General features: G+C 43.8%; 1 protein-coding gene across 1 annotated transcript; it reads left to right on the top strand.

The window, feature by feature from the left end:
• The first annotated feature begins 2,113 nt into the window (after nt 1-2,113).
• LOC138896028 (uncharacterized) lies at nt 2,114-2,776 on the top strand. Its single transcript, XM_070180800.1, has 2 exons — nt 2,114-2,355; nt 2,407-2,776. Exons 1-2 carry the CDS (start codon nt 2,114-2,116, stop codon nt 2,774-2,776), a joined length of 612 nt encoding a protein of 203 aa, XP_070036901.1.
• The last annotated feature ends 7,395 nt before the right edge of the window (nt 2,777-10,171 follow it).

Below are 10,171 nucleotides of genomic sequence, written 5' to 3'. Positions count from 1 at the left end.
TCTTATTGATTTCATTGATATTTCGTACTCAGTCTTATTCATTCATTTCATATCATATCTCAGTCTCTGTTGTTATTTATTGATACATCATATTATTGTTTCCGGGCTAGTTTCATGATATTTTGAGCCCGTGAGAGAGAGCCTAGAGAGATTGATGACTGAGTGAGGCCGAGGGCCTGATTATGAGTGACATTTATGGGATCGGGCTGCACGCCGCAGCGGTTATACTGATTTATGATAGCACTTGGACTGAAGGAGCCCCTCCGAAGTCTTCATACACCCCAGTGATGCGGTTGATTATATTGAGGGATGGATCTGCCCTGGATATGGATCTTGTCCAAAGTATTATATACCTGGAGATGGATCTTCTCCACGGGCTGGATTGGCCCTACTCAGTACTGGGTGACTGATGGTCAGTGATGTATATATTCCGGGATGGATCTTCCCTGGGCTGTAAGGGCCATATACGGTACTGAGGTATTGAGCCTTTGAGAGTGTGAGCACATGAGGCTGCCAGCATAGTGTGTCACATATAGCATGTGCATTGGCATGTAGAAGTAGAGGAGTTATATTCTTCATATCATTCAGATTTAATCCATTTTACTATTTTGAGATATGTATCGAACTTGAAAGCATGTCTACGTTTCTGCACTATTACTTTCTATATTGAACTGTGCCAGTTGAGTTCGTCACTACTTTCAGTCCAAAGTTTGGATTTATTACTTATTGAGTTAGTGGTACTCACGCTACACCATGCACCCCGTGTACAGATCAAGGTGCTTACGGTCACGACAGCTGCTGAGTGAGGAGTCGAGATCTCGGAGACTATCGAGGTAGCTGCATGGCATTCGCAGGCCTTGACTGTCCTTCATTATTTTTATTTGTATTTCAGTTTTATTCCTCACACATTGTAGTAGGTTGCATCCTAGTATAGATGCTCATGTACTCGGTGACACCCTAATTTTGGGAGAGATTTGTATTTCGTTGTGGTTTTAATTCGGTTTTTAAAAGTTTTTGTTTATATTAACTGCTTCCGTTTAATTTTCAAAGCTTTTACTTGGTTGAACTGGTGGAGTAGTTAGCTTGCCTTATTCCATGATAGGCACCATCACGACGGTTGGTTTTGGGTCGTGATAAGTTGGTATTAGAGCTTAGGTTACACAGGTCTCACAATTCATGAGCAGGTTTAGTAGAGTCTTACGGATCGGTACAGAGATGTCTGTACTTATCTTTGAGAGGCTGTTGAACCCTTAAGAAATTTCATATACTTGTATTCTTGTCGTGCGGATTTGTTGGTTCCTGTAACTAAGCTTTTGTTATTCTATTCTCTCACTGATGGTGAGGACACGTACTACTGGGCAGGATGGACAGCCACAGGTACCACTAGTTAGGGCCGCGAGAGGCCGAGGTCGCCGTAGAGGCCGTGGTAGGGACAGGGATGCAGCTCGTACAACAACTAGGGAAGCACCTACAGACCCACCAGTCGCTCTAGCTCAAGAGTAGGTACCCGATATAGTTGAGCCAGTGGGGCCAGCTTAGGCACCCGTTGTGCCCATTGTGATTCTAGGCCTTCAGGAGGCTTTGTTCCAGATATTGACAGTTTGCACTAGCCTTGCTCAAGTGGGTTTGGCTCTGGTCGCACCTGCCACTTGTCAGGCCGGGAGGTACTCATACCCCTATTGCCCGTACTCCAGAGCAAGTAGTGCAGGGACTTCAGATACCGGGGGCACTACCAGCCCAGCCGGCTGCAACTGTTCAGGCCTCGGTAGTCCCTGTTATGGCTGATGATGAACAGAGGTGACTTGAGAGATTTGGGAGGCTTTGACCTCCATCATTTAGCGGTGCTGAGTGAGAGGATGCTTAGGGCTTTCTGGATAAGTACGAGCGGATGCTTCGGACAACGGGTATTCTGGAGATCAGTGGGGTCTCGTTCACTACTTTTCAGTTTTATAGGGCTGCCTTCAAATGGTGGGAGGATTATGAGAGGCGCAGGTCGGTCGGTGCAGCACCGCTTACATTGCAAGAGTTCTCCGTTCTCTTCTTGGAGAAGTTTGTGCCGTAGTCTTGCAGGGAGGAGCTGCGCAAACAGTTTGAGTAGCTTCGTCAGGATGGCATGTCGATGATGCAGTACGAGATGAGGTTTTCTGAGTTGTCTCATAATACAGTTTTGCTGGTTCACACTGATAGGGAGAGGATTCAGAGGTTCATCAATGGCCTCACATATCAGTTGCAGTGGCTTATGACTAGGGAGAAGGTATCTGGTGCTACTTTTGATGAGGTAGTCGACATTGCTCAGCAGATAGAGATGGTCCACAGTCAGGAGCGGGTTGAGAAGGAGGCCAAGAGACCTCGGGGGTCAGGAGGTTTTAGTGGTGTTCTTTCTTGAGGTTAGTTCCACCACGGCAGGGGTCGTCCTTATAGGTATGCTCAGACGGATCATCCAGTTCATCGTGGTGTATCATCAGGCCATGGTTCATATAGTACACATCAAGTCCAGTCATCTCTCAGTGCCGTTCCAGCTCAGACTTCATCCCATGCACCTTCAATTCAGGGCTCATCGACACCGGGATCTTCTAGCGGGTATTCTGGTGCTCGGGGCTCCCTCCAGTCCCCACTGCTATTTGTGGAGAGGGGTTATTTTGAGTGTGGAGATATGGGTCACATCAAGAGGTATTATCCCCACCTTGCGGGAGGTCCAGCTCAGCAGAGGAATCAGCCTACAACTTCAGCACCCGTTACTTCACCACCCGCCCAGCCAGCTCAGGGTGGAGCTTAGTTAGTTAGGGGTCGCCCTAGAGGGGGAGGCCGATTAGGTGGCGGTCAGGCCATGCTATTCCTGACAGACCAAATGCTGTTTTTTCAGACGCAATGATCACAGGTATTGTCTCAGTTTGCCACAGGGAGGCCTCTGTACTATTTGACCCTGGTTCCACTTATTCATATGTATCTTCGTATTTTGCTCATCATTTAGATATGCCCCGTGATTCCTTAGTTTCATCTGTTCATGTCTCTACGCCGGTGGGAGCCTGGAAACTAGAGTTGACCATTATTGTGGACCGTGTATATCGGCTGTGTGTAGTGACCATTGGGAGCCTAGAAAATAGAGTTGATCTCTTATTGCTTAGTATGGTTGATTTTGACGTGATCTTGGGTATGGATTAGTTGTCGCCATGTCATGCTGTTCAAGATTGTCACGCTAAGACTGTGATGTTGGCGATGCCGGGGTTGCCGAGTATTGAGTGGAGAGGTTCTTTAGACTATGTTCGCAGTAGAGAAATTTCATACTTAAAGGATCGGTGGATGGTTGGGAAGGGTTGTTTATATTACATGGCCTTTGTGAGGGATGTTAGTGCCGATGCTCCCACTATTGATTCGGTTCCGGTGGTGCGGGAGTTTTCAGACATATTTCCTATAGACTTGTCATACATGCCTCCCGGCGGGGATATTGACTTTGGTATCAACTTGGTGCCGGGCGCTCAGCCTATTTCTATTTCACCCCATCGCATGGCACCCACTGAGTAGAAGGATTTGAAGGAGCAGCTTCAGAAACTCCTTGATAAGGGGTTTATTTAGCCTAGCGTGTCACCTTGGGTGCACAAGTTCTGTTTGTGAAGAAGAAGGATGGTAATATTAAGATGTGCATTGATTATAGGTAGTTGAACAAAGTTACAATCAAGAACAAGTATCATTTGTCGTGTATTGATGATCTGTTTGACGATCTTCAGGGAGCGAGGGTGTTCTCCGAGATTGATTTGAGGTCTGGGTATCACCAATTAAAGATTCGGGACTCAGATATTCTAAAGATAGCATTCAGGACCCGTTATGGTCATTATGAGTTCCTTGTGATGTCTTTTTGGCTGACCAACGCCCCAACAGCGTTCATGCATCTGATGAACAGTGTGTTTCAGCCTTATCTGGACTCATTTGTTATAGTGTTCATTGATGATATCCTGGTGTACTCTCGTAGCCAGGAGGAGCATGCCCATCATTTGAGGATTGTATTGCAGCGGTTGAGGGAGGAGAAGCTTTATGCCAAGTTCTCCAAATGTGAGTTTTGGCTCAGCTTAGTGGCGTTCTTAGGACACGTGGTGTCCAGTGAGGGTATTCAGGTGGATCCGAATAAGATAGAGGCGATTCAGAGTTGGCCCAAGCCGTCCTCAGCTACGGAGATTCGGAAATTTCTCAGCTTGGCCGGTTACTATCGTCTCTTCGTGGAGGGTTTCGCATCTATTTTATCGCCCTTAACCAAATTGACCCAAAAGGGTGCTCCTTTCAGGTGGTCATATGAGTGTGAGGAGAGCTTTCAGAAGCTCAAGACTGCCTTGACCACAACTTCAGTTCTAGTTTTGCCTTTAGCTTCAGGCTCTTATATAATATATTGTGATGCTTCTCGGATCGGTATTGGGTGTGTCTTGATGCAAGAGGGTAGAGTGATTGCTTATGCTTCATGCCAGTTGAAGCCTCATGAGAAGAACTATCACGTTCATGATTTGGAGTTAGCTGCCATCATTCATGCATTAAAGATTTGTAGGCATTATCTCTACGATGTGTCTTGTGAGGTGTTTACGGATCAGGGAGTCGCTAGCAGTTGTTCAAACAAAAGGATCTAAATTTGAGACAGCGGAGGTGGTTGGAGCTGCTAAAGGACTATGATATCACCATTCTGTATTATCCCGGGAAGGCCAATATGGTGGCCGATGCCTTGAGTATAAAGACGGTGTGTATGGGTTGTTTTGCATTCATTCCCATTGAAGAGAGACCTTCTGCAGTTGATGTTCCGTCTTTGGCCAACCAGTTCATGAGATTGGATATTTTGGAACTCAGTCGGGTTCTAACTTATGTCGTTTCTCGGTCTTCCTTATATGATCGCATCAGAAGCGCCAGTATGATGATCCCCATTTGCTTGTCCTTAAGGACAGGGTTCATCACGGTGATGCCAGAGATGTGACTATTGGGGATGATAGGGGTATTGAGGATGCAGGGTCGGATTTGTGTGCCCAATATGGATGCGCTACGTGAGTTGATTCTTGAGGAGGCCCACAGTTCGCGGTATTCCACTCATACGGGTGTCGCGAAGATGTATCAAGACTTGAGGCAACACTATTGGTGGAGGAGAATGAAAAAAGATACAGTAGGGTTTGTAGCTCAGTGCCTTAACTATTAGCAGGTGACGTATGAGCATCAGAGACCGGGTGGATTGCTTCAGAGGTTAGAGATTCCAGAGTGGAAGTGGGAGTGGATCATCATGGATTTCGTAGTTGGGCTCCCACGAACTTCGAGGAAGTTCGATGCTAATTGGGTGATTGTGGATCGGCTGACCAAGTCCGCACACTTCATTCCGTTTGGTACTACTTCTTCTTCAGAGCGGTTGGCTGAGATTTACATCCGAGAGATCGTCCGCCTTCACGATGTGCTAGTGTCCATCATTTCAGATTGAGGCACGCAGTTTACATCACAGTTCTGGAGAGCAGTACAGCGAGCGTTCGGCACCCAAGTTGCGTTGAGCATAACATTTCGCCCTTAGATGGACAGACAGTCCGAGCACACTATTCAGATATTGGAGGACATGCTACACGCTTTTGTCATTGATTTTGGGGGTTCTTGGGATCAGTTTCTGTGACACGCGGAGTTTGCCTACAACAACAGCTACCATTCAAGCATTCAGATGGCTCCATATGAGGCTTTGTGTGTGAGACGGTGTAGATCTCTGGTGGGTTGGTTCGAGATGGGGGAGGCTAGACTACTAGGTACTGACTTGGTTCATGATGCATTGGACAAGGTTAAATTGATTCAGGAGTGGCTTCACATGGCACAGTCCAGACAGAAGAGTTATGCCGACAGGAAGGTCCGTGATGTTACTTACATGGTTGGGGAGAAGGTTTTGTTGAAGGTTTCACCCATGAAGGGTGTTGTGAGATTCGGGAAAAAGGACAAGTTGAGCCCTCAGTTCATTGGGCCTTTTAAGGTACTTCAGAGGATTGGAGAGGTGGCTTATATGCTTTCCCTTCCACCTAGCTTGGCGAGTGTGCATCAAGTATTTCATGTTTCTATGCTCCGGAAGTATGTCGGTGATCAGTCTCATGTTCTAGATTTCAGCACAGTTCAATTGGATGGTGATTTGACTTATGATGTGGAGCCGGTGGCCATTTTGGATCGGCTGGTTTGAAAGTTGAGATCAAAGGATATAGCATCAGTGAAGGTGCAGTGGAGAGGTCAGCCCGCTGAGGAGGCTACTTGGGAGACTGAGCGGGAGATGCGGAGCAAATATCCATGCCTATTTGAGACTCCAGGTATATTTCTAGACCCGTTCGGGGATGAATGTTTGTTTATGAGGGGGAGGATATAACGACGCGGCCGGTCGTTTCGAGAGTTATAGCCTCGTTCCCCCATTTACTGCTCCATTTGTGATTTATATCTGTTATATGACTTATCGGGTTAGTTGGTTTGGGTCCGGAGAGATTTCAGAATAAATTGAGTCACTTAGTCTCATAATGGAATGCTTAAGTTAGAAAAGTTGACTGGATGTTGACTTATGTGTAAACGACCTCGGATTTGAATGTTGATGGTTTCGTTAGCTCCGTTAAGCGATATTGGACTTAGAGGCACGTCCGGATTGTGATTTGGAGGTGTGTAATAGAATTAGGCTTGAAATGGAGAAAGTTAGAATTTTGGATAGTTTGACCGGGAGTGGACTTTTTGATATCGGGGTCGGATTCCGATTTCAGAAGTTAGAGTAGGTTCGTAATGTCATTTGTGACTTGTGTGCAAAATATGAGGTCAATCGGACATGATTTGATAGGTTTTGACGTCATTTGAAGAATTTGAAAATTTCAAAGTTCATTAATCTTGAATCCATGTGCAATTCATGTTTTTGATGTTGTTTGAGGTGATTTGAGGGTTCGACTAAGTTCGTATCATGTTTTGGGACTTGATGGTATGCTTGGTTGAGGTCCCAGGGGCCTCGGTTGAGTTTTGGATGGTTAGCGGATCATTTTTGGACTTGGCTCGATGGTTGAAGACTGCTGGTATAATTGTTCTGGTTTTCTTTTACGCGTTCACGAGAGTGGTGTCGCATTTGCGAAGGAGGCGTACCTGGGAAGAATAAAAGATTCAAAATCAAGGGTTTCGAGTTCATATCACAAAATTGATATGGGAGCTTGGTAGAAGGCGATATTTGGAGGGGTTTTCACATGGGTGTTTGGGGTAAGTGATTTTCATCTAGTTTTGGTTAATTTCCATGATTATGCCTTTAATTCTACCATTAAATTTGTGATTTGGGAAAAATAAGGAAGAGTTCTTGGGCTAGATTTTTGAGGTTTTGAATGGGGTTTCGTGACCATATTTGAGTAAGTTTGGTATGGTTAGACTCATTTTTGAATGGGCTTTCGGATTTTGTTACTTTTATCGGATTTCGAGACGTGGGCCCGGAGCCGGTTTGGAGCCAATTTCGGATTTTTGAGTTTTAACTTTGTAATTTCTTGTAGAATTGATCCATTTAGCCCGTATTGATTGTATTATACTACTTGTGGCTAGATTCGGATCATTTGGAGGCCGACTTGCGAGGCAAAGCGTATTGGAGTAGAGATTTGCTCGGACTGTGGCAAGTAACACTTCTAAACTTGGTTCTGAGGGTTCGCAACCCCAAACATATGTGTTATGCAATTGGTATTGAGGTGACGAACATGCTGAGTTACGGTCGTGCGGGCGTGCACCGTGAGAATTGTGACTTGGTCGATTCCATGGCACTGTATAGAGATTATATCTTATTGATATCCTTGTTTTCATCATGTGATAAAGAAATTGAGCTTTCACTCATGCTAGATATCACATGTTTAGGCTTTATGCCGGTATTGTTGGGGCCCATAGTGGTCGTTTCTTGCTGTTGTCTTACCGATTTCATTGATATTTCGTACTCAGTCATATTCATTCATTTTATATCATATCTCAGTCTTTGTTATTATTTATTGATACATCATATCATTGTTTCCGGGCTAGTATCATGACACTGTGAGCCCGTGAGAGAGAGAGACTGGAGAGATTGATGACTGAGTGAGGCCGTGGGCCTGATTATGAGTGACATTTATGGGATCGGGATACACGCCGCAGTGGTTATACCGATTTATGATAGCACTTGGGCTGAAGGAGCCCCTTTGGAGTCTGCGCACACCCCCAATGAGCGCGGCTGATTATATTGAGGGATGGATCTTCCCTGGATATGGATCTTGTCTGAAGCATTATATACCTGGATATGGATCTTCTCCACAAGCTGGATTGGCCCTACTCAGTATTGGGTGACTGATGGTCAGTGATGTATATATTTCGGGATGGATCTTCCCTGGGCCGTATGGGCCATATACAATACTGAGGGATTGTGTATTTGAGAGTGTGAGCACATGAAGCTGTCAGCATGGCGTGTCACATACAGTATGTGCATTGGCATATAGAAGTAGAGGAGTTATATTCTTCATATCATTCAGATTTGATACCTATCGATCTTGAAAGCATGTCTACGTTTCTGTACTATTATTTTCTATATTGAATTGTGCCGGTTGAGTTCGTCACTACTTTCAGTCCAAATTTTGGATTTGTTACTTATTAAGTTGGTTGTACTCACGCTACACCCTGCAGCCAGTGTGCAGATCCAGGTACTTATGGTCACGGCGGCTACTGAGTGAGGAGTCGAGATCTCGGAGACTATCGAGGTAGCTGCATGGCATTCGTAGGCCTTGGCTCTCCTTCATTATTTTTATTTGTATTTCAGTTTTTATTCCTCAGACATTGTAGTGGGATGTATCCTAGTTTAGATGCTCATGTACTCGGTGACGCCCCGATTTAGGAAGAGATTTGTATTGCGTTGTGGTTTACTTCGATTTTAAAAGGTTTTTTTATATTAACTTCTTTCGTTTAATTTTCAAAGCTTTTACTTGGTTGAACTGCTTGAGTAGTTGACTTGTTTTATTCCACGATAGGCGACATCACGACGGTTGATTTTGGATCGTGACAAATAGCATCTAATATGTCAATTAGTGACGAGAGATAACTTATGAAACAAATATACTCCCAGTAAGGGACAACAGAGTACAAGAATAGAATACTCATTTAGATACTTCGTTTGGGAAGACGATATTCATTTGGAATCGTGCTATGAAAGAAGGGACTGACATTATATACCTTTCTCTCTTCACTCAATGACAACGACGAACCTAGTCCACTCAACAAGTTAATCTACAATAATTACAATAATTCTAAGGTCAAACTAACGAAGCAAGTATAACAATACGTTGAGCGGCAAGCTCGCTTTACAACTAACTAAATCAAGTTTCTCCTCCGCCCTTCCTCTCTCAAAAGCTTACAACTACAACAGCAACAACAATAACAACAACACACCTATATTCTTATCAAAATATTTTCAGCCCTTCAACACAACAAGAACATCCTCAAATACACTACAACAACCCAAATAGTCCGACAATTTTGTAACAATAATAATAACATAGATTCACGGCTTTCGATTATCGTCCCATAAGTCTTTTGTCAATACAAATACTCGAATCGCTCATCCAAACTCATATACAATGCTAGGATAAAAATCTTACCTCAATAAATGGAGAATTAGATCCTTAGCTTGCTCACACCACAAGAAACTTCACTTCTACATCAAGAAGAACTCAAGGTGAAATCTTCCAAGTTGAAGACAAACTAAACTAGAAGGGTTTGTTTAATTCTTACCTTATTTCTTTGAAGAAGAAGAATAAGATGAGCTAGAGTGAATTCTCCCTAAGCTTGTGCAAGTAAAATGTCCCCAAAAATGAGGATTTGCAAGATCATGAACTTATACAAAAGGCTAGCCGTAAGGATTCTTACAAAGGAGCTTTTGAATAACAAAGTCACATCTTATCTCTATTTGTATAGGTTGGTGGACAACACTTACCTAGAAATGAGTGTCTTAACTTTGCATAATTGATACTATTGATAAGTATCAATTTGTATGGACAAAATAGCTTGGATGGTGGAGGAGGCAAGTTTTGTCTTTACTTGATAGAAGATAATTAAAAAGATTATATATACATGGACACTTTGAACTTATCTCTAATAATTATTGAATTTATTTAATGTTAATAATATGAGTTATGTATAAATACATGTACCTATATGTCATATAATAAATCAT

Source organism: Nicotiana tomentosiformis, chromosome 7, assembly GCF_000390325.3.
Source record: "Nicotiana tomentosiformis chromosome 7, ASM39032v3, whole genome shotgun sequence".
Lineage (NCBI taxonomy): Eukaryota > Viridiplantae > Streptophyta > Magnoliopsida > Solanales > Solanaceae > Nicotiana > Nicotiana tomentosiformis.
This window is presented reverse-complemented; position numbering and strand designations above follow the sequence as displayed.

Bases quoted from the DNA above. Each gene is read 5' to 3' on its own strand.
- LOC138896028 (XM_070180800.1), top strand. From the start codon at position 2,114: ATGTCGATGATGCAGTACGAGATGAGGTTTTCTGAGTTGTCTCATAAT. The intron at 2,356-2,406 runs GTCAGGAGGTTT...CCACCACGGCAG, and splicing joins GAGGCCAAGAGACCTCGGGG to GGGTCGTCCTTATAGGTATG.